At 36.6% G+C, this 26,805-nt stretch overlaps 1 protein-coding gene across 1 annotated transcript in view; it reads left to right on the forward strand.

Moving 5' to 3' along the window:
- MOXD1 (monooxygenase DBH like 1) overlaps positions 1 to 26,805 on the forward strand; it is an 84,239-nt gene that overhangs the window by 11,718 nt on the left and 45,716 nt on the right. Inside the window, exons 2-4 of the mRNA XM_027086218.1 lie at positions 13,129 to 13,275; positions 14,908 to 15,075; positions 15,205 to 15,288. Of these exons, the coding sequence (XP_026942019.1) occupies positions 13,129 to 13,275; positions 14,908 to 15,075; positions 15,205 to 15,288 (399 nt within the window). The remainder of the gene's footprint in view (positions 1 to 13,128; positions 13,276 to 14,907; positions 15,076 to 15,204; positions 15,289 to 26,805) is intronic.

Here is a 26,805-nt window from a genome sequence, read left to right on the forward strand (position 1 = left end):
AGATTTGGTGATACTTCTAAGTATTTTCTCGAAAGTACATGCTGAAACGAGAGCAGCAATGGAAGAACTGTGGGTAGTGGTGTATTTTAAAACATGCTGAGCCAGAAATCTCCCTCCTCCTCATAGCCCTCTACCATTCCTACACACCTGTTGTCAGTCGGTACTAGCTGCTGTATTTCTAAGCAACAGGAATATCTGCCCACACAGAGTCTAAAATTCATAAGTTATATATGGCCACAGGGCATTAAAGGAATATTAATAAATGAAAGTCTTAACTAATTTCTCAGCCTGTTCAAGAGGCGTGTTCTGCTCTAAAATCTTTTTTTAGAATTACCAGTGACAAAATGGACTCCCTTTGTATTTGGAAAAATTCTGAAGTGTCTTTCTAGTTATGTAAATAGATCTTCTTTTCCTTCCCTCCTTCATTTTCCAAGGTTGCTAATAAGAAGTGAAATGCCCTAAAGCTATAGTTGCAGTAGGGAGAGGAGGAAAAGAAGCAGGGGTGGTGGATGATTCGTGTTTTATTAGGGTGGGGATGCAACATTTACAGGTGGATGAGTATGGCCGTGCTGCCACAGTCTTCCTGAGGGACCAGGAAAGAGTCCATGTGCCTGGCGGGTCCTCAAGAAATACCTGCTGAGCAGCTAAAAGCAGGAAGCCCTGCTCTGAATCCCAGCACTGCTCGCTACTTACTCCTTGTGTGGCCCTTGGCAAACTCCTTAACGTCTCTAAAACGACAGTTCCCTTTATGAAGAAGGGAATTATATCTAACGCATGGGGCTTTTGTGAGGATTAAATGAAATAGGCATGTAAAGCTCTTAGCAGAGTATGTGGCACATTAAAAGTACTCAATAAATACAAGGTATTATTATAATGAGTCGCTCAGTGAAATATCAGAATTGTCAGATGATTACATGGAGAGAAACGTCCCAGATTTTCAACTTGGGGAAAAATATCTACTGAAGGAGTAGATGGGGGAGAGTCATGGTAATTTTTTTTTTTTTTTTGTGGTACACGGGCCTCTCACTGTTGTGGCCTCTCCCGTTGCGGAGCACAGGCTCCGGATGCGCAGGCTCAGCGGCCATGGCTCACGGGCCCAGCCGCTCCGTGGCATGTGGGATCTTCCCGGACAGGGGCACGAACCCGTGTCCCCTGCATCGGCAGGCGGACTGTCAACCACTGCGCCACCAGGGAAGCCCGATAATAATTTTTGAGGAAATTCAAGGACAAACTTTAAGCAACTGGTTTGTGAATGCTTGGCCCTAAGCAATTGGTTTGTGACTAGAGGTCAGCATGGTTTCAATAAACACAAGTTATACTCACAAGACTGCATTTGCTTTTGCATTTGATTTGCTGAACCAACCTGTAGTTGTGGTAAGAAATCAATGGTGTGTCTGAATGATTCTAAAGTAATTGGCAGGTCTCTTAGGATGTCACAACATGTTGATAACAGACTGCCTACATTAGTCCACAGAATAAGGACTCAAAAGATAGTGATATATGGGGAGGGGGAAGGGTGAGCTGTGACAGGGCGAGAGAGAGGCATGGACATATATATATACACTAACAAACGTAAGGTAGATAGCTAGTGGGAAGCAGCTGCATGACACAGGCTCGGTGCTTTGTGACCTCCTGGAGTGGTGGGATAGGGAGGGTGGGAGGGAGGGAGACGCAAGAGGGAAGAGATATGGGAACATATGTATATGTATAACTGATTCACTTTGTTATAAAGCAGAAACTAACACACCATTGTAAAGTAATTATACCCCAATAAAGATGTTAAAAAAATTAATTTAAAAATTCAACTACAAAAAAAAAAAAAAAGACAGACCTACTAGAGATTGGACTTGAGGATATGGGGAGGGGGAAGGGTAAGCTGTGACAAATCGAGAGAGGCATGGACATATATACACTACCAAACATAAGGTAGATAGCTAGTGGGCAGCAGCCGCATAGCACAGGGAGATCAGCTCCGTTCTTTGTGACCACCTGGAGGGGTGGGATAGGGAGGGTGGGAGGGTGGGAGGGAGGGAGACGCAAGAGGGAAGACATATGGGAACATATGTATATGTATAACTGATTCACTTTGTTATAATGCAGAAACTAACACACCATTGTAAAGCAATTATACTCCAATAAAGTTGTAAAAAAAAAAAAGGATAGTGGTATATTAAAATAACGGAAGGAAACTAAAAGTTAAAAATTCACTGAGAATACAAATAAAGTTAAACGCTTGGTTTAAAGATTAGTTGTGTATGTACAAAATGTGTAAAATTGGACTTAATTGGAATTCATATGAAAAAGGTCTAAATATTAGTTCTTCTTAAGCTCAAAAGCTGTGCTTGTTGAACACAAATATGCAATATTAGCCTATAAACTCTACGTTTACATCAAGGGAAGTAATACTGACATTGTAATCTGTACTAGGCTAACCGTAACAGAAGATACCTTCTTGAATAACTTCTTTAAAGGATGTGTGGGTGAACTGGATCATTCTAAAGGAGAATTCCAAGGATGATTGAAATCTCTGGAAATTGGGGTACTTGAGTAATGGGAGACCACTGGCAATGTTTGCTTGGAAAAAGAACAATTAGAAAAGACATGATCATTGCCCGTGAAATAGTGGACAGTCTTCCTCAAGAAATATGGATTAGATGCTACCTATTAAGTTCCAGAAGGAAGAAAAAAGACCCAATTAGTATACTCTATTTTAGGTTAGTGTAAGAAATACATTTCTGACCATCAGAGGTGTTAAAATTGAATGAGTTGCCTTGTGAGACTGTAAACTCATGAGCTTTGTCACTGGAGATATTGAATACTGTGTGATCCTCTCTTAAAAACATTTTTGAGAGAAATCCTCTCGATAGGAGCTAGGATTAGGTACCCTTCAGGCTGTCTTCCAACTTGAGTGTGATGCTGAAAAGAAATTTACTCCACAATCTTGCTTTTAGGTTATTCTAGAAATTAACAGAAGGGAAGACATTAGCAACTATGAAACTGTCTATGTTGTTTTTTAACCTGCCTCAAGAAGGTCTGCTGTCTTCTGTGGATAGCTATGCATTGAATCTTTACATTAGTTGTGAGAGTATTTCATTTCTTTCCCTACTATATATTTCAGTATATTTGAATTATATTAGTGAATATATGTTAATCATATATAGTGAATATGTATTAGTTTTGAAACCGAAAAAATGAATGTCTTATGACTTGTATATACTCAAAAGAATTTGGAGGGCTTCAGGAGCCTTTATATTCAAGGCTGAATAAAAGTTGGTAAGTTTCGGAAGCTTGGTTGATGCATTTTTTTGATCTAAGAGCAGTCTACATATTCTCTGCCTCCTGACCTTCTCACCTGGATGTCTAGGTAGCATCTTAAATCTGCTTCTTCCCCAGCCTTCCCCATCTCAGTAAACGGCGCCTCTGGGTACCTCCGGTCAAAAATTAGGGGTCATCCTTGTTTCTTCTCCTTCCTTCTTCCCACATATAAAACCCACCTCTTCAGATTCTATTGACTCTTCCTCCAAACTAAATCTAAAACATGCCCACATCCCTTCAGTTTTACTACTACCACTCAAGCTTGAACCCCTGGGACCATGTGTGACTCCTGTCTTCTGATCATGGCTCTTCTTTTTTCTTCTTTTCATTCTCCACACGGTAGCCACAGTAATACACACACACACACACACACACACACACACACACACACACACATGTATATATATATTTTCATATCAGCAGAATATGTCACTTTCTGCTTCAAGCTCAAATAACTTCTATATAAGTTTAGTATTAAATCTGAACTCCCTATACTGACCCATAAGGCGTTCACAGCATCTGGGGCCTCATGTGATCTCTGTTGACCTCATTTTTCTGTTCCGGGCACTACAGTTCAGTCACCCTGGTTTTTATTTGCTTCACCAAACTGGATAAACCTCGCCTTGCCCCCTTCTAGGTCCTTTGCAATAGCTGCCCTCTCTTCCTGGACCTACTTCCTCCTCACTTTCCATGGCTGGCTCCTAGCTGTAGTTTATTTCTCAAAGTAAGTTTGTGTCTCAGTGGTGACTTTTCTGATCCCTCAACCCAAAGCCTTTCGAATCTGTGTCTAGAATCTCTGTTTTATTTTCCTATAAGCACTTATCAAAATATTTTTGGTTATATTGTTATTTAAGTTTAAAAAATTGCTTATCCTGCAACTCCACTATCAGTTTGATTATAATAAGGACTTTGTCTTATACTGTCTGTACTGTACAATCGTGTGCTCTCAGCCCTACATCAGGAATGAGGAATAGTAATGCAATGAAATATGTGTTGGAAAAAGGAGAGGAAGAAGGAAGGGAGGAAGGGACAGAGGAGGGAAGGCAGGAAGGAAGGGGCCTTCTCTTCAAAATTTATTCCTTTCATAAACTGGTCATGGAAAATTAAGAGAGGTCATCTAATTTTTTTAAAAAATTAAAGTGATGGAATACGGTGAAAGTAAAGTAACATCTTATGTCAATGGTAAGATTTGGAATTGTTTTTTCCATTGAAGCCTATTGTTAGAGATCGAGTCAAAGTTTTCATTTTACACTTTATCTGATAATTCTGTAATTATAGCAAAGTCTTAAATGACCTATATGAAAACTAAAATGAGATGATTGGCTGTGGGAGAAAATTCAGGATGTGTATTTCCAGAAGGTGGCACTTAAAGGACGGATTGCTCAGGTGGGCCCCCCATGGAACGCAAGCCAATAGGGCGCACATTTAGGCGTTCTGGCAGCATTTAACAGATGCCTTCTTAGAGCTAGAGAGTTTCAGTTTTATCTGAAGTGGTTTCTGGAAGGCAAGCCCCTTCTGTTTTGACATTCCTCTCAAATTTCCAAGATTAGCGAAGAAATAACATTAAAATCAGCTTATACTGAAATCTGAAGATTATGTTTATATAGTTTGTTTATATGGTTTTATGGTTTTTTAGGATCAAGGATTCTCTTGAACACAAAAATATCTATTATTATACTATCGGTATTATTAAACTACCATAACACTTATTATAGAAATGGATATTACAAACAGGAATGTTGGAAGTAACAAGGCTTTTGTGATTTAGAAAAAGAAAAACTACAAGCACCTGTTGAAGAAAATGATGACGGATGGTAACATTTTTCTCAAGGGTCCCTCTGCAGCTGTGCTTACATTCAGTTCCCCAAGCTGAACCGGGGTTTATTCATATCTTTTATTACACCCATAAAGAGTTTTCACTTCATCCTGTTTAACACAGCACCGGTCAAAGCTCTTTTCTGTTAACAGAGATTTTATTCAAGAGAGGAAAAAAAAGACTGACAATGAGTGAGAACCAGTTTCACATCTGTGTAATCATGTTTTTTAACGAGAGGTCATAGCAATCTTGTGGATTATCAAAGCTAGTGTTTTTGGTTTGTTATCTTAGTTTGAAGGTGGCAGTCCGTACTCTGGCTACCATGCGAAATGCTAATGCCAACTTCTGCTGATACTGTCTTTACTATTGCCACACAGCGTTTTGAAACCTCAGTAATACACTTTATCATTTATTTCAAAGCATAACATGTTCAAAAGGAAAAATATCCTGTGAGAATATGCTTCAGAAGTAATATTTTATTTATTTTGAATTTTATTTAGTTATTTATTTATTTATACAGCAGGTTCTTATTAGTTATCCATTTTATACACATCAGTGTATACATGTCAATCCCAATCTCCTGGTTCATCCCACCACCACCACCACCCCAACTTTCCCCCTGGTGTCCATCATTTGTTCTCTACATCTGTGTCTCTATTTCTGCTTTGCAAACCGGTTCATCTAGAAGTAATATTTTTATGACACAACTGCAGGTTAATTTTATTACCAGAGTCTAATTATCAACTCAGTTTTCAAAGGTAAAAGCTAATATTTTATCTTTAAAAAGTATAAACAAGGTTAATACACGATTAATATAATAATCCGCAATAAAAACAAAAAATAATACCTCAGTGACAATTCATATTGAAGCTGATATTTATGCAGATATTTGAGTTAGAATATGATTGAAATCCACATAAAGCCATTTATCTAGGGAAATGTTACTTCACATTTCACTTCATAGAACATTAAAAATGAATAAGTACAAAGAAGAATGACTTCTGCATACCAGCTTTTATATTTACACAATTAAAACATCTACATATTTTTATTCTTAAATACTTACAAAATCTCTATAGGATCATGATTCTCTGAATCCTCCTCAACCCTCTTGCCCTCATAAAGTCAATTTTTAATGATACTTAATCGGAACCTACTTTTATTTATCAGCATTTTATGTTACATTTATAAATATATTTAATACATATACAATGAGATTTTTATAATGGCTGTTATTTTTATAATGAGACCATGACAGTGAGAGTACACTGTGATCAATATTTCTATTTTTATTATTTATTTTTTATTTTTTTTGCGGTACGCGGGCCTCTCACTGTTGTGGCCTCTCCCGTTGCGGAGCACATGCTCGGGACGCGCTCAGCGGCCATGGCTCACGGGCCCAGCCGCTCCGCGGCATGTGGGATCTTCCCGGACTGGGGCACGAACCCGCGTCCCCTGCATCGGCAGGCGGACTCTCAACCACTGTGCCACCAGGGAAGCCCTCTATTTTTATTTTATAAGTCCTGGAATATCAAACACTACAGCAAGGTGGCTGAGGAATGGCCTTCACCACGGATGTACAGTGAAGCTGCAGCTGGCCCCACTTGCTAAATGGGATGTGGAGTGGGAGAGAGGGGCACCATTTTGTTCGAATTCTAAAGGTGAAAATCTGATAGTAAAACTGATCTGGAAAATTTCCTTAAATAGCCCATAAGTACTATACTGTATGGTTTTGTGAATATAAATTTCTAGGTGATGTTATCAGTATTCAAATTCTTAATTGGTCAATGTTTTGCTGTTAATTTCATTCTCCTTTTTTTTTTTCCCCTAGAAGATGATAGTAACAAAATAAGTATTCCATTTAATTATCCCCTTGTATAACATTTATCTCTTTGTCAGACTGTCAGGAAACCCTTAAACTCGCTAAATATACTTTTTTTTGGTTTGGCCAATCTGCAGGATAAATTCTCAAGATTGTTCTCTGAGTGACTCGCTTTATTTTCCTCCTTCCTTCTTCCTTTTTTCCTCCCTCCCGTCTCTCCTTCCTCCCAGGGAGAATAATTGAATGATAAGAAATTTGAGACCCAGATTTTTTTTGCCTTTTTCTCTCCTCTTGCCTCATTTAATTGTGCTTTTAAGGTTTGCCAATATGCCATTTCTTACGGTATAATATTGACACCATCAGTCCTGTGTTTGATTATAGTTCATGTATCTTCTTAATACAGGCTGAAGGAAGAAAGTAGGTGCTACTGCGGGATATTTTGCTCCCACCAAGTTAAACTGTTCCTTTACCACAAAGATGTGAATATCGGAGGATAGGTTATGGGTCCTTATCTTTTAGTTTCAAGATTATCCCTGCATTTAGATTTAGCAAAAGGAAAGGCAGGATTCTTCTTTCAAAATTGCACATATTTAATGAGGCTCTGCAATATGCAAGTCCCTCCATTAGACACTGAGGATATAAATCAACATCAGAAAACATTCTAAAATAGGGTTTCCCTTTCTCAGATATGTTTTTTAAAAAAATTTCTTTAAAATAGGTAGGGAATACCATCCTAGTGTAAAAGGATTTCAAAGAGCTGTGGCATGTATAAACTCTTTTTCTAAATGTTGATGTCAGTTTCGTAAGATTCATGTCCATTTAGGGGCTAAAAGGTCATAACAGCATTCCCAAATTTCAGTGCCAGATGTGTCTGCATCACACGTCATGCAGACCCAAACTCATTCTAGCATCTGGTTAAACACCTTCCACACCAGGTCTTAACCATATGTAAATATAATTGAGAGCAAATGGGAAAATAATCTATTTTTCCCTTTTTTTGTTCCATTTACAATGTAAACAACTTTTCTAAAGGTATAAATTTATAACTGGATTAACAGGACTTGCTGTCTATTTCTAGGCAATTACCACTGGTTGAGAAGATAATGTTGTGTGTAGAATATATTGCATGCAACACGGGAATGGAAATAGAGGAATAAAAATTCAGAGAGGGAATGATCACTTCCAGTTGGAATGCTCAAAGAAAACTTCGTAGAGGAGAGAGAATCATGAGTCTTGGAGAGAAGGAAGCATTTCAGTGGAGTTGTTTCAGTGGGTGGAGGTAGTGGAGTGGATATCTCAGTGGGGTGAAGAGAGTGGGGAGATAAAGAGGAAGAATGAACAAAAGCAAAGGGCTTGAAAAAGATAGATTATTTGAGGGGAATAATAAATAGATAATAGAGATCATGTGGTGAGATTTTTTTTTAAGTCTTTATTGAATTTGTTACAATATATCTTCTGTTTTTGGTTTTTTGGCCACAAGGCATATGGGATCTTAGCTCCCCAACCAGGGATCGAACCTGCATCCCCTGCATTGGAAGGTGAGGTCTTAACCACTGGACCACCAGGGAAGTCCCATGTGATGAGATTAATGATAGACACTCTGGAAAACCAAGTTAGGCTAAATTCTAGAGAAACTTGAATCTAAATTATAGAACTTTTCACTCCATACTGTTGAATAAAATGTAATGACACGTTGAGAGTGATTTTCAAGGAAGACCTTGACAAAAGTATGAGGTGATAGAATCTGAACTGAGTAGGAGAAGCTGAATGGAGCAGAAGTAAAAGCTGGGTTATTTTTTTAAAGGAGGAACTGATAGGAGCAGGGATTATCTGTGGAGGTGTGAGTAGTAAAGGAAGAAGTTAATAAAACTGTGGTTTTGAATTTGGATGGTTGGGAGAATGGCAGTACTAGGAAATAAAAATCCTTATAGATAAAGGGTGAATACAATTTTGGATACATTGCATGTGAAAAGACGGTAAGACTTCCAAGTGAGGGTATCCAATGGACTTTTTGGGTATGTAATCCTGAATAAAGGTGATGATGGGAAACTCCTGGAGTAGATGAGATTCCCAAAGGATGAAAGATGAAGACAGTGTAGTATAATGTCAAGGACAGAAGTTCCATGACTGTAATTAGGGAATGGGAATAACAGACAAACTGTCACAGGCGGACAACCAACGGTGGAACCTTCTGGAAGTGGGGAGTAGGGCCATCCTTGCCTTATTTCCAGGACTTACTTGTTCCCAAACTTAGTGGGGAAGAATTCAGCCTTTCATTGTTAAGTGTAATATTAGCTATAGGTTTTTATAGATTCCTTTTATAAGGTTAAGGAAGTACCTTCTGTTGCTAGTTTACTGACAGATTTTGCCATGAATAAATGTTTTAAATGGATTTTCTACATTTTTGAGATGATTGTATGATTTTTTTCCTTTTTAGACTTTAGTATAATGAATTGCATTGATGGATTTTCTAATGTTAAATCAACTCTGCATGGTCATAATATCTTTATTTCTTTTTGTTTTTTTAACATTATTGGGTTCTATTTGCTACTACGTATTTTTAAGAAAATTTGCAGTTAGGCCCATGAGAGATATTGATCTTTTTTGTAGTGTCTTTGATTTTGGTATCAGATTAATGCTGGCATCAAAAAATGAGTTAGGAAGTATTCCCTCCTCTTTTATCTTCTGGAAGTTTGTGAAGAATTGATATTACCTCTTCCTTAAATATTTGGTGAAATTCCAAGTGAAAACACTTTGACTTAGAATTTTCTTTGTAGGAAGATTTTTACCCATAGGTAGACTATAGGGCTATTCAAAGTATCTGTTTCACTAAGTTTTGCTGGTTTGTGTCCTTCAGGTATTTTGCCCATTTCTCATCTAATTTATTCAAGCTTTTTACATCAAAGTGTGTATAAAATTGTTAACCTCTTAATGTTTGTAGGATCTGTTGTAATATTTCTTGTTCATTTCAACTACATCTATTTGTTTTCTGCTGGTCCCATTTACTCTTTGTTTTATATTTCTCTTTTCCTGCCTTATTTTTTTAATTTATTTTTTTAACATCTTTATTGGGGTATAATTGCTTTACAATGGTGTGTTAGTTTCTGCTTTATAACAAAGTGAATCAGTTATACATGTACATATGTTCCCATATCTCTTCCCTCTTGCATCTCCCTCCCTCACACCCTCCCTATCCCACCCCTCCAGGCAGTCACAAAGCACCGAGCTGATATCCCTGTGCTATGCGGCTGCTTCCCACTAGCTATCTACCTTACGTTTGGTAGTGTATATATGTCCATGCCTCTCTCTCGCCCTGTCACAGCTCACCCTTACCCCTCCCCATATCCTCAAGTCCGTTCTCTAGTAGGTCTGTGTCTTTATTCCTGTCTTACCCCTAGGTTCTTCATGACATTTTTTTTTTCTTAAATTCCATATATATGTGTTAGCATACGGTATTTGTCTTTCTCTTTCTGACTTACTTCACTCTGTATGACAGACTCTAGGTCTATCCACCTCATTACAAATAGCTCAATTTCATTTCATTTTATGGCTGAGTAATATTCCATTGTATATATGTGCCACATCTTCTTTATCCATTCATCCGATGATGGGCACTTAGGTTGTCTCCATCTCTGGGCTATCGTAAATAGAGCTGCAATGACCATTTTGGTACATGACTCTTTTTGAATTATTCCTGCCGTATTTTAGATTGATTTTTTAATGATTCCATTAAGTAATATTATTTATACTAGAAAGAAGGCAAGATGTGAGCTGTCATGTATCATAACTGAAATTCTCTCATGTATCAATTTTCTGAATATTGAAGACTCAGTGGTTTACATGAGGCAGATGAGCTCAAGGGATTTTCAGTAAGTCCTGAATGAAGTTTCTCCTGCTTTGTCATAGCTATGTTATCTGAAAAGCCAGAAAAAGGTGGAATAGCTGAAAGGAATTGGTTTTGGTGAGTGGAAATAAAACAAATGGAAAATTGGCAAGCCAGCTGGATATTTTGTGGGACTAAGGTTTTGGAAACATATTTGCAAGACTGGGATAATTATTCTACTCTTTGAACTGATTACATTTTGTACTGTATTCCTTCTGTTTGCAAAAACTGTGACTACTTGAATCATGTAATGAAATGTGAGCTTGGTGTAAAGGCACAGTCAGTTTATCTAAATCCCTTGTTGCCCACAGGCATTGTTATTTCATTTACATACTGAAATCTATGTGATCAAAAGTGGGAAAACCATAGTATCATAGGAATATTTCATTTGAATTGCTTCCACAATTACAGCTGGTTCTCAGGAAAAAATGTTGGACAAACCCTGACTTCAGCAGTAGAAGAAGTAACATTTTATGTGAAAAAAACTTGATAAGATGATTTTGTAGCCAGAAAGATAGAAACTAACCCGTCCTTTTCCAGCCGTGGCCACTATGATGTAGAACAGTAAAGAAGGATAACCTAGGATCTGACTGCCTCGGTTTCAATACCGGCTTTACCACTTACCAGCTGTGTGACCCTGGGCAAGATGCTAACCTCTTTGTGCTTCATTTTATCTCATACACTTGATCTGAAGATTAAATGAGTTAATACGTGTAACATGATTAAACTATAGAATGTACACAGTAAGTTGTAGTTGTTACCAGAGTGAAAGAGGTTAGTTAGGCTCTGTGCATTACTGATAATGTGGGGTCTGAACAGTATGTAGATCTGGTACCCTGGGTATCAAATTTACACACACTTGATAGCTAATTTAAAAAGGTGCTAGGAGGGAATTCTCTGGTGGTCCAGCGGTTAGGATTCTGCGCTTCCACTGCAGGGGGCACGGGTATGATCCCTGGTTGGGGAACTAAGATCCCACATGCCGCACGGCCAAAAACAAGAAAATAGATGCTAGGAATAGAAATGCCAAATACCATCCATTTGAGTATGACAGTTATAGACAATTTAAGGTTCTTCTCTTGTACACTGTATTTTCTCTGTCAAGCATGCAATCGTTTCTTCAAATGTTAATTTTAGTGTTAGAAAAACTAATTATAATTATGTTTCAACATGTTTATTCTACATCAAGTCTTTGTGATCATCAAAAATAAAACATCCTCATGTACTGAAAAACCAGTATAATCTTCTGTTAGTGATAAAAATTAACAACGTGATTTTTATAACTCTAAACATAGAAAGCTAATGGTAAAAAGCATGGAGAATATTTTCGGGAAAAACCAAACTCTAATTGCAGAAGAGGGAAGGAGACTGGCATTGAATGAGCTCTAACCATGGTTGGCAGTTTTTCCCTCATATACTATTTCACTTATTTATCTTTCAAAATCCACAAAATAAGTACATGTCATCTCAATTTTATTAATGTTAGAACAGAAGTTCAGAATTTGACTTCAACAATTCGTCAAGACATTTCAGAGTAGAGCTGTGGGTCAGATCCTAGTCGTTTGATCTCAAAGCCCACGCCCTCTCCATTGCATCTGTCTGCCTCCCAGAAGTGGTCTTACACCACTGAACAAGCTTAGTATGAAAATTATAGCTGAACCACCAAAACAAAACGTCCCTAGCTTTTCAATATCTTATAATTCAACTAGTGTCATTTCTTTCCATATTTTCCCATTGCATTTCATTTTAATAAACATATGCCATTGAAGCTCCTACTAAAACAACCTATAATCTCAGGATGGGTCTCCTAGCTTTTAGGAGTGCAGAAGGGAAGCACCACAAGGTGTAACAGTGGAAAAGTGCTGACCCTGGCCCTGGTCCTGGTGTTGCCATGAACTAGTTATTTCATTTGGAGCAAGCCATTTCACAGTGTTGAAGTTCTTTTCATTTGCAGAATGAGGAAAAAGTACTCAGCAATTGTGAATATTCATTCATTCCATCTCTTTCAATGCTCTGTGATACTATAAATCCATTACTGCCTTTTCCTGAAGGGCCAGAAGTTCAAAATATGGACCAGTTTCCTAGGGAACTGTCCCTAGTCCCAACTATGGAGTATCCCATACTCCAGCCCCTTGGAAATTCCCAGGACTTAAAAAATGACTATAAATACAGGGTTTGTAATAAGCAAACTGAGAATTAATGTTTTAAGGTGATATATGTATACTCTTAATCTAAATTATTTTCACCCTGAATTTAGGACATCCTAATTTTTCTTTTTCATATTTTCCACAGGATTATTTTACAAACGCAAATAGAGAATTGAAAAAAGATGTTCAGCAAGATTACCACCTAGAATATGCCATGGAAAATAGTACACACACAATAATTGAATTTACCAGAGAACTGCATACATGTGACATAAATGACAAGAGTATAACGGTAAGGAGTCTATCAGTGAATGCAGGCGTGAATAGAGTGTACATTTGCAATTGGGAAACACTTTACAGAATAAAAAGAAACAAATATTTTAAAATAACCGTTAACAAAGTCACATAGTCTTTGGAATATTTTTGAATTCTCTTTTAGAAGCCACCAAAAAATCTAAGGCTATAAATTTCAATGAAGGCAATTTTTGTGTGAATCTAAAATTTTGAAGAGCTGTTTAAAGTGTGTGAGATTTTTACCTATAAAAGGTTTTAGCTTCTTTATAAAGTTTTAAAATAGATAATAGATAAAGGTTGGAAAAATTGTATTACACAAGAGAGAATTATGATACTGAATATTAGGCTGTAATTCATCTGAATTGTAACTGATTCATTTTTGTAAATTTCTAAAGTCAAGATGAATAGTAGACTTGAAAATTGCCTGTCAACATATTATACAAGATTTCTTATTGTCAGACATCATGCAAAAATTAACATCTTTGTGCATATGCAAATTAGGTATTTAGAGGATCTAAAATTCATGTGGTACTTTGAAGGTTTCCATGAATTTCTTGAATCAATTTCACTTTGTACAGACCAACAAAATTATTGTTTTTATTTGCTGAGTCAAAGCTTTAAAAATGGGAATGTAAAAATCTGAAGCAAATTTGATTAACAGTCAGCATAAAGGGTAAAAGAGGAAGAAAAAAAACACATGCAAAGACATGGGCCACTTTTTTACGTAATATACAGTGCAATTATACTTTAATTGGAGTAACAATTATAGTTGTTTGACTTAAGAAAGAATATAGCTTTTAAAATAAATAGCTTTTGTTTTATTATTTATTTTCAGAGTTCTTATTACAAAGATCTGGCAAAGTCATCTTTATCTGTGGGGGCACTGAACTGTTTATACCCCAGCAAAGCCTCCCCACTGCCCCGCTGCCCTTTGGGCAATCTCTCATTTACTAAATGGAAACCGATTTCACTTGACAGTGCTTTCCCTAGTTGGGATACCCCAGTCCCTAGGAAATTCCCAGGATTCATAAAATGACCATAGATAGATTCTAGGATAATAAACAAACCTAAAATCAGAAGTTCCTGCTGTATTTCCACTTTCTGTAAATACATACATGTGAGTGGGCTAGTGTCTGGGAAAAATCTATTGTGAAAATAAAAATCCTGACCTGGGAAGTCATTTTAATTTTCATTTTATTTATTTGTTTTCCCTAAAATGTTCCATTGCATAAAAATAGGTTGTAATTTTCCCAAACCCCTGCTGCTTAACAAGAGTATTTGCTTGGTAACTACTAGTTTGATAGTTTGGAGGTTTAGCGTGACAATGACTTACCGTTGCCGTAAGCATGAAAGCGTAACTACTGAATCAGTTGTCCTTCATTCTGTTTTGGAACACATGATCTTGCATGGGGGAGATGATTTCTTCCAAAAAGGAACTCATCTACTTGGATTGTTAATGACTTAATCAGATTTACACAGTTCATGTGAGAGACCGTATTGATAACTCCAAATGTCATTATTCTCTTTTTTGAGCTTCTATATCCTGCTTTGAATAGAGTTCTTTGAACTCAATTCAGTGGTAAGGAAAGTGCTCTCATGAGACATAATCATGCCCCTGTCTGATCACCAGGAGAGCACGGTGAGGGTGATCTGGGCCTACCACCACGAAGATGTGGGAGAAGCGGGTCCTAAGTACCACGAATCCAGTCGTGGTACCAAGAGTCTGCGGTTATTGAATCCTGAGAAAACCAATGTGTTGTCTACAGCCGTACCATACTTTGACCTGGTAAATCAGGACGTAAGTATTTTTTCAGGTTTTTATGGTTCTAGGGGTGGGTTTATTGAAAATGTTTTATTGTTTTATTGTTTTTAATAGAATGTCAAGAGAATGTGACTTTTGTCCCCCTCTCCTTTTTTTTGAAGACAGGTCCCCATCCCAAACAAAGGTACAACATATTGGTGCCAAATGTTTAAGATTCCTGTGCTCCAGGAAAAGCATCATGTAGTAAAGGTATGTGACTCGCTCACAGGCTAAACTTAGTTTGTATGAACAGAGGAGAAATTGTTGTTCTTAAAACGAAAATAATATCAAATTTATAGAAGTGATTTTCAGTTATTTAAAAGTTACCTAGAGAACAAGGAACTGGCTTATCTGACCCACACACTGTCCTAAAAGTCACTGAATTTAGTGAGAAACTCGGATTGTAGCTAGTATTTTGTGTTTTGTCTCCTAATTCTATATGTTTAAAGGTTAAAGTTTGGGGATGCATTTGTACACCTCTGGTTATTTCGTAGGCAACAATCCAACATTTGGAATGATTAGAATTGCAATTTAAAATCATATATTTATGTATCAATAAATTCTATCTGGGAAGTTCACATTCCCCAATATTGTTTGAGAATATCTGCTTCATTGAAAATACTGGATATTGTCATAAAAATAACTGTTACAGTATATTTTTGAAAATAAGAAAATTGTAGTGAATTTCTACAGAATTGTAAAACACAGAATGGGGAATAAATAAAGCCTAATTTGCCGGTGGCATCTAATTCCCTCCCACCTCCTCTAGGGAGAGGTCTCCCAAAACTTTTGCATCTAGTTAGTGACTGAACAAGTATTTTTAAAAAGTTACAAGTCCTTGGCTCTGTGCTAGGAATTGTTTGGGCAGTTCCACGGAGGCTGAATATATGTTTCATGCTTTCAAAGAACCTACAGTGAGATTGTAGGAGACGTGACCAAGACACAAGAAAGAATAAGATAGAATTAAATAGTGCACACAAAATACTGCAGACATTCAGAAGGCCAGACATTGCCGACTTTTTGTCCTCCCCCAGACTATGTAATGAAGTAGTGTGGATGTGAGAAAGGGAGAAACTTCTAGATTCTGAAATCTAGAGGGAAATACGAGGGTTCAAATAGCAAGTTGGCTCTTTAACTATGTGGTCTCAGATAAGTCACTCTGGGGTAGCGCTGCAGGCCCCATTTCCTCATCTGTAAAAGAGGGTTATTCGTCCCACTTTTCCTACCAACCTCAAACCATTCTGGCAAAGATGGAAACACTGAGCACATTCTATAGAGTGATTTAAATTTGTTAATTTCTAATGTATTTCTCCAGTGGCACAGATCTGCCTTTTGTTTACAGAATGATTCATAACTACTTAGAGAGGAAATGTTTATTGAATTAATAAGTAGTCCTAAATATTTGTAGGTTATGTTTACAATCAGAAGACTTACCAACAGTGTGACTGTGGATGAGTCAATTCACCTCCATGCAATGTTAGTTTCTATTTCTTGAGTGTGAAAGGGGAATGCAAATTCTCTTCTTACATACTTAATATAGTGCCTGAGTCCTTCCCTTAAACCAATGAAAAGTCTTTCTCAGAAAAGAGAATGGTATATTTATACATACTGTGTGTCATACATTACTATGTGTCATTTGCAGTAAATTTAACTGGAACCTGGCTTAAGGGTCAAATGTAAAACTATAGGTTAAGCAAATGTTTCACAAACCAGGTCCTTGATTCATTTTTCAGTAGATGTTAATTGATAGGATGTAAAGTCCTTAACCACTTACATGAATGCATTTTTATTCTTGTTTTTATTAATGCTAATAATTAAGTTGAATGAAATAAAAACATTTGTCTACACTTAAGGGATGGCAGTATATGTTCTGACCCTCTATGTAGGGTATTTGCTTAGTACCTCATCCAAGAAGTCTTAGCTAGCTTTCCCGTCACAAGCATATCATAGTAAAACTCAGATATGTGTGCATCTATTATCTAAGGGTGTGCTTTGAATTAAGTACTTTCGGGTTCACATTGCTGTCTTCATAGGTATCAAGAGGGATCTCAGTGACTGGAAAGGCTTTGGAGCAGTTTTTTTTGTTTTGTTTTGCTTTGGGTTTTTTTGCAGTGGTTGGAGTTCTGTAAGATGACAAAAATTCTTTACCCTGAACAAGAGGGGATTTGAGGGAGGGGCGGCAGGTTGGAGAGCAAGGCTTATACAGACTTTCGTTGTTTCCGGGCAGAGGGTTGGTAGCTAAAATTTTAAACTCTTATTACTCATGAATACCGCTTATAGACCAGATTCCTGAGCTTGTTGGTAATCCCTAAAATATTTTAAGTCATTAAGTATTATGAAACATTTAAGTCGCAAATGAACTCAAATAGGATAATATACAAAAAACAACAAACACAAAAACAAGAGAGAGCTCTATTGGGAAAATAAATTGAAAATATTTAGGTTGTATAAATTTTGAGATAGTCTTTCAAAAATGGTTTTAATTTGCAGTTTACAACAAAATTTTAATAAATATTTAAAGTAGAATTCATAGATTTCTAATTTACCTTAAGAAGTTATCTAATTTCCATTCTCTTTTCCTTAGCAGAGATGATTTCTAATAATTTAAGAAAAGTGCATCTTCTTTTCATAGAACCAAAGACTCCTGTATTTCAAAAATCCATTGGCTAAGTGCTTCTCCTTATTCCTTATTTTATATCCCACACATTGGCTGCATGAAAAAGCCTCAGTCCTTCTCTGATACAAACAAAAAGTGCTTTCTCAGAAAAAAGAACATTGCTTTTATATTGTATTATGTTGTGTGTCATTTGCAATGAGTTTTAAGAACATATTGATTACACTAGTATTATGAGAAATCAGTTGTATTCTCTGGACTCTATTTTAAAGCAAATGTTTATAATTGAAGTTTAAACATTGATAGTATTGCCTAGTATACATTTAGTAGTTGTAATAACTATAAAACTAAGCAGGTAAATAAAATATATCAGTGATTTGATCAATGAATACATTTAATAGAAATGACTAAAATTCAAAATACTAATTACAGCTTAAATTTTAATCATATAATGATAAAAATGATTTACTACTAAAGTACAAAATAATAAAGTAAATAATTTCTAAAATTATAACAAAGATAAATAATTTTATCCATAGGAAAGGTGGGATTATGATATAAATTATTGGTCGTTCCAGTTTACTTGTGACTCCAGTTTATTGATTTGTATTTTGATGCTTGCAAAAAATGTCTAAAATTATGACCTGAAAATGTTGATGTTGTCAGATGACAGATATGGAGATTGTGAAAAAGAAAATTCTTGGTAAATTATATTAAAACCACACTTCTCACATGAGATCATCTCTGTGATCCCTCTTGAGACCCACCCTCCAGCCCATCTCCTCATATTTAAGCATGACCCTATTTGAGCTTTGCCAAATATGTGATATTACCCCAAATTTAAAATTTTTAGAGAAAGTGATTCTTTCCACTCTCTTTAGTCAATATACTATCATTATCCCAACTTACAGTAATGCTTGGATGTACTCTGCTAGAAGCTGGGGCTGTCAGTTGGTTTAACACACTTTTTATTTTTCTTGAGGCGCTTTCAGCGTCAGGGGATTTTCCCCACAGATGAACTAAACTTCTAATTCATCTGTTTAAATCGGATGTGTCTTAATCAGTTTAATAAATAGTTGTTGATGGCTTATTATGTTAAAGAGGAGGAAAAAGAAAAACAGCCAGGTTGACTCACCATCCTTAGTCATCTCCCCTTAAAAGGGATGACTCCCTAATAGGGAGGCAGTAGGGCGGGTTCTAGGCTTTGTTGGGCCAGGGTTGAATTCCTTCTTTCTACTAGTCACTGAATGGCGGGAAAGTTATTAATCACGTACAACTCAGTTTTACATGGGAATGATACTTTCCTGATGGGATTGTTTAGACTAAAGATTAAATAGCAGGTTTAAAAAAAAATTTTATTAGCACTTAGTACAGTATCTAACACAGAAGAGTCTTAATAAATTCAACTACTCTTATCAGTCCATTTATTTTCAGTTTTGCTCTCTGAATGACTTTTCACTGAAAACTACTATTTTGTGTGAAGGTCCAGAAAAGGACAAACATCATGCTAGAAGGTTGACTATTGCTGAGTTTTAAGAGAAGATTACTTTCACTCGTTGTGTGATCATGGGCAAAGAATTTACTGTCCTGTACTTCGGTTTCCTCATCTGGAAAAATGGGTATAATAGTTCTCACCTAATAGGGTTGTTATGACCATTAAATGAATCAAAAGCATTTAATATCTGTAATTTAGAACAGGACCTGGCACATAGTGTTTGTTAAATAAAGTAACTAAATAAAATTATGTTGATCACTAGTGATACACAGTTGCTAATCTGTTAAACATCTTGTTAGGCTTCTGGGTTTCTGAGGGATTCCAAAACAGCCAACCCTTTCTACACAGTCAGAGTTCCAAATAAAACAGAGATTGTTGCTCATTTCATTTAGGAAGGCCACCTTGAGAACTCTCTGCTCAGGAGAAACGTGAAGTTGAGTGGAAAAAACACTCAGCATTCTCCTCTTCAGCAATCTACACAAGAAATGAAATGCTGTGCTTTATACTTGTGGACAGAACATCTTTCTTGACATGAAATTAGATGCCGCTGTTCTTTTCCATTGCTGGCATTCATAAATCTGAGTGATTTAATTTGGGGAATGTTTCCTAGGATAAGAAAATCTAAGCACAATTGACACCGAATAACCATGAAATGTCCTTGAAGCCAGAGTACTGTAGAGCCATGAAATAGTCACTCAAAAATTGATTTTCCTATGCTAGACACACGGCATGAAACTTTGACTTTATATACTAAATTAAATGAACACTGCCATCCAGTTTCCCTATTATGTTCATTCCTTCTTCTTTTTGAAATAGAAAGATGCCATCAACTGGAGAAATTTAGCATTAACACATTCTGAAACGTCAAGTGTGATAGTGGGTTTCTATTTCTGAAAATGTGTAAGACTTCAGGATTAAATTTAGTAAAACTTGGAAATTCTCAGTGTCAAGCTACATGATTTGACAACTATTAGAATGATCTGTTCTCAGTCAGTGTATCTTCCTTTTTTCCCTGAAATGATATTTCAAAATATACTTTCGTTCATGTGATCTTTTGCCCCCTGATGGAAATAGTATTTTGGTTTGTCATCACGATGCATTTTCACAGACTCCATGCTTTAGTTCTCATTCTTTCATTGTGTGTTTCACTTTACTCTGTGGCAGACTAGTAGGTGTTTGTTATTGACTGTTGACTGAACAGTTGTTTGTATGTTCTCCCATTTTCAGTCCAACTCTATAGTACTTTTTTGGGTTTCCTGATGTTTCCCTTTTATCTTTTCCTAATTCAACCATATTTCCTAAAGGCAAACTTTAGCTCTTCAGATAGATCTGTTTAGTATGTTGAAAGAAATTAGCTTTCAAAGTATGCTTCACGTACATATACTTTCCATTCCTTTTAAATACTTTGCAACACTATATGTGGTTATTAAATTCTTAATGCCAATGCATGACCACTGGCACCTGTGGATTTCATCACTGATTGACAAAACAGATGATTTTTGACCTTCTAGAAAAAAATCATGCTGTAAAAACATAAGAATCTTCTTCTTTGGGAATTTGTCATCCAAAATTTGTAAATACCAAAATACCAAAATAATTTTACCCTTATGTCCAAGTATATCTAAGACTATCTGAAATGTTGTACAGCTTTTATCTACCAGAGAAGAGACGAAATTACTTGGGCATTTACTGTGGCTAAAACTATAACTTTGAACAGAAGAGAAGTTGGTAAGAGCACAGCCCCTAGCAATAATGAGTTGACTCAAATTAGCACATTTAAAAAATTGCTGACTTAGATTGTTCAGTGCTGCCAAGTTCTTTCTAGATCCTCGTGGGTTATACTGACTTCACGGAAACATTGGAGATTGCCGAGCTACATGGGTGTTCTTAATAGCCACTTGAAAGTGGAGGTAATTGAATTCACTTTGAAAGCATGTCTTTTCATGGAAGTGATTTATTGCTAACTCTGTCTCTAATTAGCTTTCTGACCCTAGAGAAAGTGCTTAACCTCACCATGATCCTCAAATTCCTTGTCTGTAAGATAAATGGATTGGCCCAGATGATTTCAATTGGCTCTTTTTTACTTCTAAATATCTACAACTTGCTGAAAACTAAAAGTGAAATCTGTGCTGGGGTTTGGATGCCCTGTGGTGTGACTTCCTGTTACACTTCATTCTCACTATCCCTGGGCATGCCAGGGTGACAGTGCTTAGGACCCCACTGCCTCCCTTAAAGTTAAAAGCCCTCCTTCTTGAAGTTAAAAGTCTCCTTCTTTAGTCCCTTGGTCATAGGCTCTCTTAGCATACATTCTGAGGCTTAGGTTTCCATCTGTAAATGGGGATAATAATAGTACTCGTCTCAAATGGTAACTGTCATTATCAAATGAGATAATATCTGTAGAGTTCTTATATGTTTGGCATATATTAGATAGCTCAATAAGTACTAGCTATATTCCCAATTTACATTGGTTTTCAGGTACCTCTAAATCTTGGATATAATCCAAATAAAATAACTCTAAATAAACAGACAAACAACTAAATAACTCTAAATCTTGGGAATAATGTCCTTTTAAAATAAGGATAGAATCAAGAGTGCCAGGGTGAGGAAGGCTTATAGGTTGGCACAGCGCACAGGATGGACTCTAGAGACAGGTAGGGGTTGTGTTCTAACTCTGCTTTTCATTAGCTCAGTGACCCTGGGCAAACTAAACTCTCAGTGTGCATCTTCCCTTGTGAGGTAGGAAAAACAATTTCCAGTGAAGAGGAAATGGTTACAAGTGAAGACACCTGTTGCATAATCGGCTCATAATTGCTTGTTTTCTTCTCTTGATGGGGATTATAGAGATGGATGACTATAAATTCATCTAGTATTTTCTCATACTTAAAGTCAGGACCGCACTGAAACCACGGTAGGCAGTAAGTCTCTATTTTATTTTGACGAAAAGATTCCCTGGGAATTAGATTTCATAGCTTGTTTCCATTATTCTAAACCGAAGGAAATTTAAGCTAATTTCCTCCTGTTCTGGCTAAGTAAGGATAAAAACCAGCTGGTGACTAACCTCTGGGAAATATTCTTTCACATTCTTAGGTCACCCATTAGCCTTCCACTCTATGGCCTTAAGTGATCTTCAGCCGACATTAAAAGATAGTTGTTATTCTTTGTTGCTCTTCTACCACCCAACTCTGCCCCCAATCTAGTACATCTATTTTTTTTTAAGTAGTTCAAAAGGTTGGATGACAAAATTGAAAAGCATTAGCCCATCTGTTGATAATTATTGGCTATAAAAATTGGTAAATAATTAACAGCACTTCTATTGAAAGAGTACTAAGATGTTTAGTTTGGATTCTAGATGTTGATGGCACTATAGGATTGAGAAGTGTGGTAATATTAAGATACGAATGACTTTTACTCACATAAAGCTAAGTATGTAAGCAAAATACTTACCTATGTTTTTGCTACTTTAAATACATTATCTTGTTGAATTTTTCACAGCCTCCCTTGAGGTTAGTTGAATTACCACCACTTTCCAGATGAACGCAGTGAGGCATGGCAGGCATAAGTAACTTGCTTAACATTGCACAAATTCTGTGAAGCAGAGCAAAGATCTGAACACAGATCTTCATAGCAAAACTAGTGGATCTTTCTCTCTACAATACTACTAGCCCAGGACTTAGGATTTTTCTAGGTGATCTATATCAAGGAAACATAATGTGAATAAGTTACTCAGTACCCAGGCTACTTTTATGTCCTATAGCATCAGTGCATAGACAGAGGGCTACATGAGCAGATCCCACTGGAACCTTCCAGAAATATCAGTATAAAGATCCCGGGAACTGACTTAGACCTGGTTGGATGGCATTTGAGTACACAGAGGCCTACTGTTTTCACTCTTGGGGATTGGAAATGCTCACGAACGAGAGATGACACCTATAAAGTTTCATTTGTGATTTAGGAAGTCATTTAAATACAATTCGATTTAGGCTGATTAGGTGAAAGATTAGGCATATGGATACCAAAGGGCACGGAACGTTAGATCTCAGAGATGATGTTAGGGAGACAGGAACTTCAGTGGAAAGAAGGTAGCTTGCTAATCTGATTGGGCATGTCTTGTAGCATAAGGATCATTGGAAACAAGCCTGTAGCCTTCTCTATAAGCTGAGTTACAGTCCTCTTCAGAGTTAAGTGAAAATAATGGCAACGACCTATTTTATTGCCCTTCACTGGCAATGTGAGAAAAAATACTAACATCTCCATTTGGAAGTTAAATGTATGGCAAAGTGCCTAGAGAAAAGTACCCTAAAAACGAGAAGAGCCATGTTGTTGGAGAGAGGTCTTGAAGTGTTGATATCTCCGAGTGGCCTAAGACCCAGACTGAGTGTGGGTTCTAATCCTGCAGTAACCATTGGTCAGGTGATCACTCATGTGGCTGCACCACAGTGCTTCTCAAGAGATTGAATTCATGTTAAAAACACAGTCCAAAGACTATAAATCTGTATAACCAAGAGGTTGTTCTAAGTGATCTTTAACCCTTAAAATTCTATGCCTTTAGTGAAATATTGAAATTGATAAAACTGGAAGTGTATAAAATAAATCGACACATTCATACAATTTATAAAATAAACTGTAATAAAAAGTTATACTAAAAATTATAAAAGGAATGAAGATAATTTGTGTGTGTGTGTGTGTGTGTGTGTGTGTGTGTGTGTGTTCTCATGGGATATAACTCGCCAATTTTATTTTGATGTCTATTTTCAATGTAAAAAATTCTATACTTTTCAAAACAGGATGACATCCATTATTTCCTTTTTAATGCAACACTGAAATTTCTTATAGTTTTTATGAATGGAGCTTTTAGTAATTAGTAGAGAAAAGTATATATGTGGTAGAAACTTAGTTTAAATAAATCAGTTATTTACTATTCAAGTTTATAAGGCTGCACAGTTGTGTTCTTTAAAATATCAGGCCTCTCAGTGCATTTAAAATGAATGTATTTCTACATCAGAAATTCAGATTATACCTAAGAGTTTAAAAATATATCTGTTTTATGAAGAAGAATATTACATTCACATATCAAAAAAGTTATGGCTGAGTGTTGCTTCATTGAATAATTATATTTTTCTTGACTCCTAACCTAGGGTACATATTAGAACCATGTGGATAGAATCTTTAGGATGAAGTCCAGGCCCTTACGTTAGTGGTAGTTGTTGCTGTCATTTGGAAAATTTCCTTAAGCAATCTTGATATGAACTCTGTGGTTGAGAATCACTGTTTTATATGTATTAAAATTTCCCAGGAGACCATACTTAAATTATATTTTATAGCACCTAGTAAAATGCTCTTCATATTACATAGCATCGGTGCATATTTTCATAGTAATACACTGTTTTATTCAACAAATGTTGTAAAAATTGAACACGCATCAAACATCTACTATTGAAACGCACTGTTAGTTGTCTGCACATGAAGATTTAAGCAATTTATGGTTTGGAGATAGTTTATTCCTGATGCATTGCACATTTTTTGTGCAAGTGGAGAGGCGAAAACACCAGCTGTTTCCTGGAGCCACAGCTGACATTCATTATAAAATTTCAACATGAACTAATTCAGATATATGGGATACTTTCTCCTACGAAGGAAAAAAGACTTATGTTCTAGGGAAATGTACACCTTGAAGTTAACTCTATACATTAATGCTTATAATGTAACGGATCCATTTTAGAAACTGTATACGGAAGACCACCTTCCTGACTTTTGAATGCATTCCATTACCAACAAAGAGACATCTTTTCATCACTGAAATCCCACTGAATTGCTCTATGTGGAATCTTAAATATTGACTGATGGTCAGACCACGTAAATAACTGTTATTGAGTACATAAGTGCTAGAGCCTTTCAGCCTTTTAGCTTGGCGTGAGAAGTCCTGAGAATGTAGGAGAGCCACTTTGTGATATGTTTCAGAAATCAGACGTGTACTTAATACACAATATGCTTAATCAGCTAGAAATATACCTTCATACTATCCTCTAAATCGCAAAGAAGAATCAATGAGTGTCTAGTGAGTGTCCACTTCAGAAAATTCTATGTCTTTTGTCAGATACAAGGCAATATAAGACATAACCTTTCACCCCAATGATGTTCCAGTCTAGATGAGGAGAAGAGATGCACACATGCATAACAGAGAAACCCCAGAGCCGGCAAGTGAACATGGTGTCAAACTACAAAGTACGGGCAGCTGAGGCAAAAAGAAGGGAGAGAGCAGTAAAGTTTTGGGCACAGTCCCATGCTGTATGGAAAGAATCATTTGGGGGAAAGTACAACCAGATGGATCTTAGGTAAGGATCCAGGTGTGGTGAGGATGACCAGGAGGCAACCTCCCTGTCTACGTGCTTCAGCGCCAACATAACACGAGATGAAAGACAACATTTACTGAGAACACTGTACATTCTGTGAGGCATCAATCCTCATAAAAAAACTCTAGGAAAGTAGGTAGTAGTATTATCCTCATTTTAGGAAACTGAAGCCTAGAGAAGTTACATAACTTACTCATTGCTGATACTTCTCCTGTTCGTATACTTTTCCCTGAGGAAGAAATGTCTCAAAGAATCCTTGATGCTCCGGCCAACATCTGCCTGTGCTAGAGCTAACCAGAAGGGCTGGCTGAACTTTAAATTCATAGTCATGTCAGATTAGAATGCAGAATCCCTGCAGTTACTTGTTGTCAGGGTAACTGCATTTTTTGATCAGAGAATGCCTTGGGCATACTACGCCAAAGCCCCTAGTGTCCAATATTGAAAGGGACTGTAGACTGTGGCCTTCACTACCTAAATGGGGTCACTGATTTTATCTTGAATGGTACCATTGTGTAGCTTTATCCCCAGTCATGAACTTATAGTTTTACTTAACGTTAGAACTCTGGCAAGTTGCATCATACACTCTAAAATAGAAACCAAGGCTACCTCTTAATTGTACACATATGCGTATAACCATTTAGTTCTTTAAAGAAAAGCTGCAGACAGTTCCTCAGAAGAGAGTGATGGCCTTTCAGTTCTTATGGAAGGGAGAGGTCTTCCCCAGAGCTCCAGTCACTGTAGGGTGACTTGACTATTGAGTTTGTTGGACATCCACTCGCATTGTCAACATTGGTCGAGTTTTCTCAGTAGTTTACAAGTATGTAATGTGCGTGGACTTCTTTATACAAGAGGTTTGTATCACTTAGCTGTTCATTTTGTTGAATCATGGACCTAGAAGATCTCGAGATAGTTTATTTATTTATTGCCTGAGCTTTGAAGAAATATTTCTTTAAAACCACCCTCCAAAGATGAATGTTTCTCATAATTATTAAAATATTCCATAGACTTTCCAAATTTATCTTTATTAATGAAATTGGATATTTTCTCCATAATAGCCGATTTTAACTTCATGACTTCAAGGCAAATTAGTCCTTTTGAATGGAAACTGAACACAGTTTCATCACAGCAGTAAATACCATGGTCTGTTATTGAATATGCCCCTCTTACCTTTTATGATCTTGCTATCAGTATATACCCATCTGCAAAATGGAAGTAATAATTCCTGTCTTCTCAAGATTACTCTGAAAGTGCTTTAAGAATATTGAGTT

The sequence above is a fragment of the Aethalodelphis obliquidens genome, unplaced genomic scaffold (genome assembly GCF_003676395.1).
Source record: "Aethalodelphis obliquidens isolate GAN/ISIS:26980383/991018 unplaced genomic scaffold, ASM367639v1 scaffold3, whole genome shotgun sequence".
NCBI classification, from domain to species: Eukaryota; Metazoa; Chordata; class Mammalia; order Artiodactyla; family Delphinidae; genus Aethalodelphis; species Aethalodelphis obliquidens.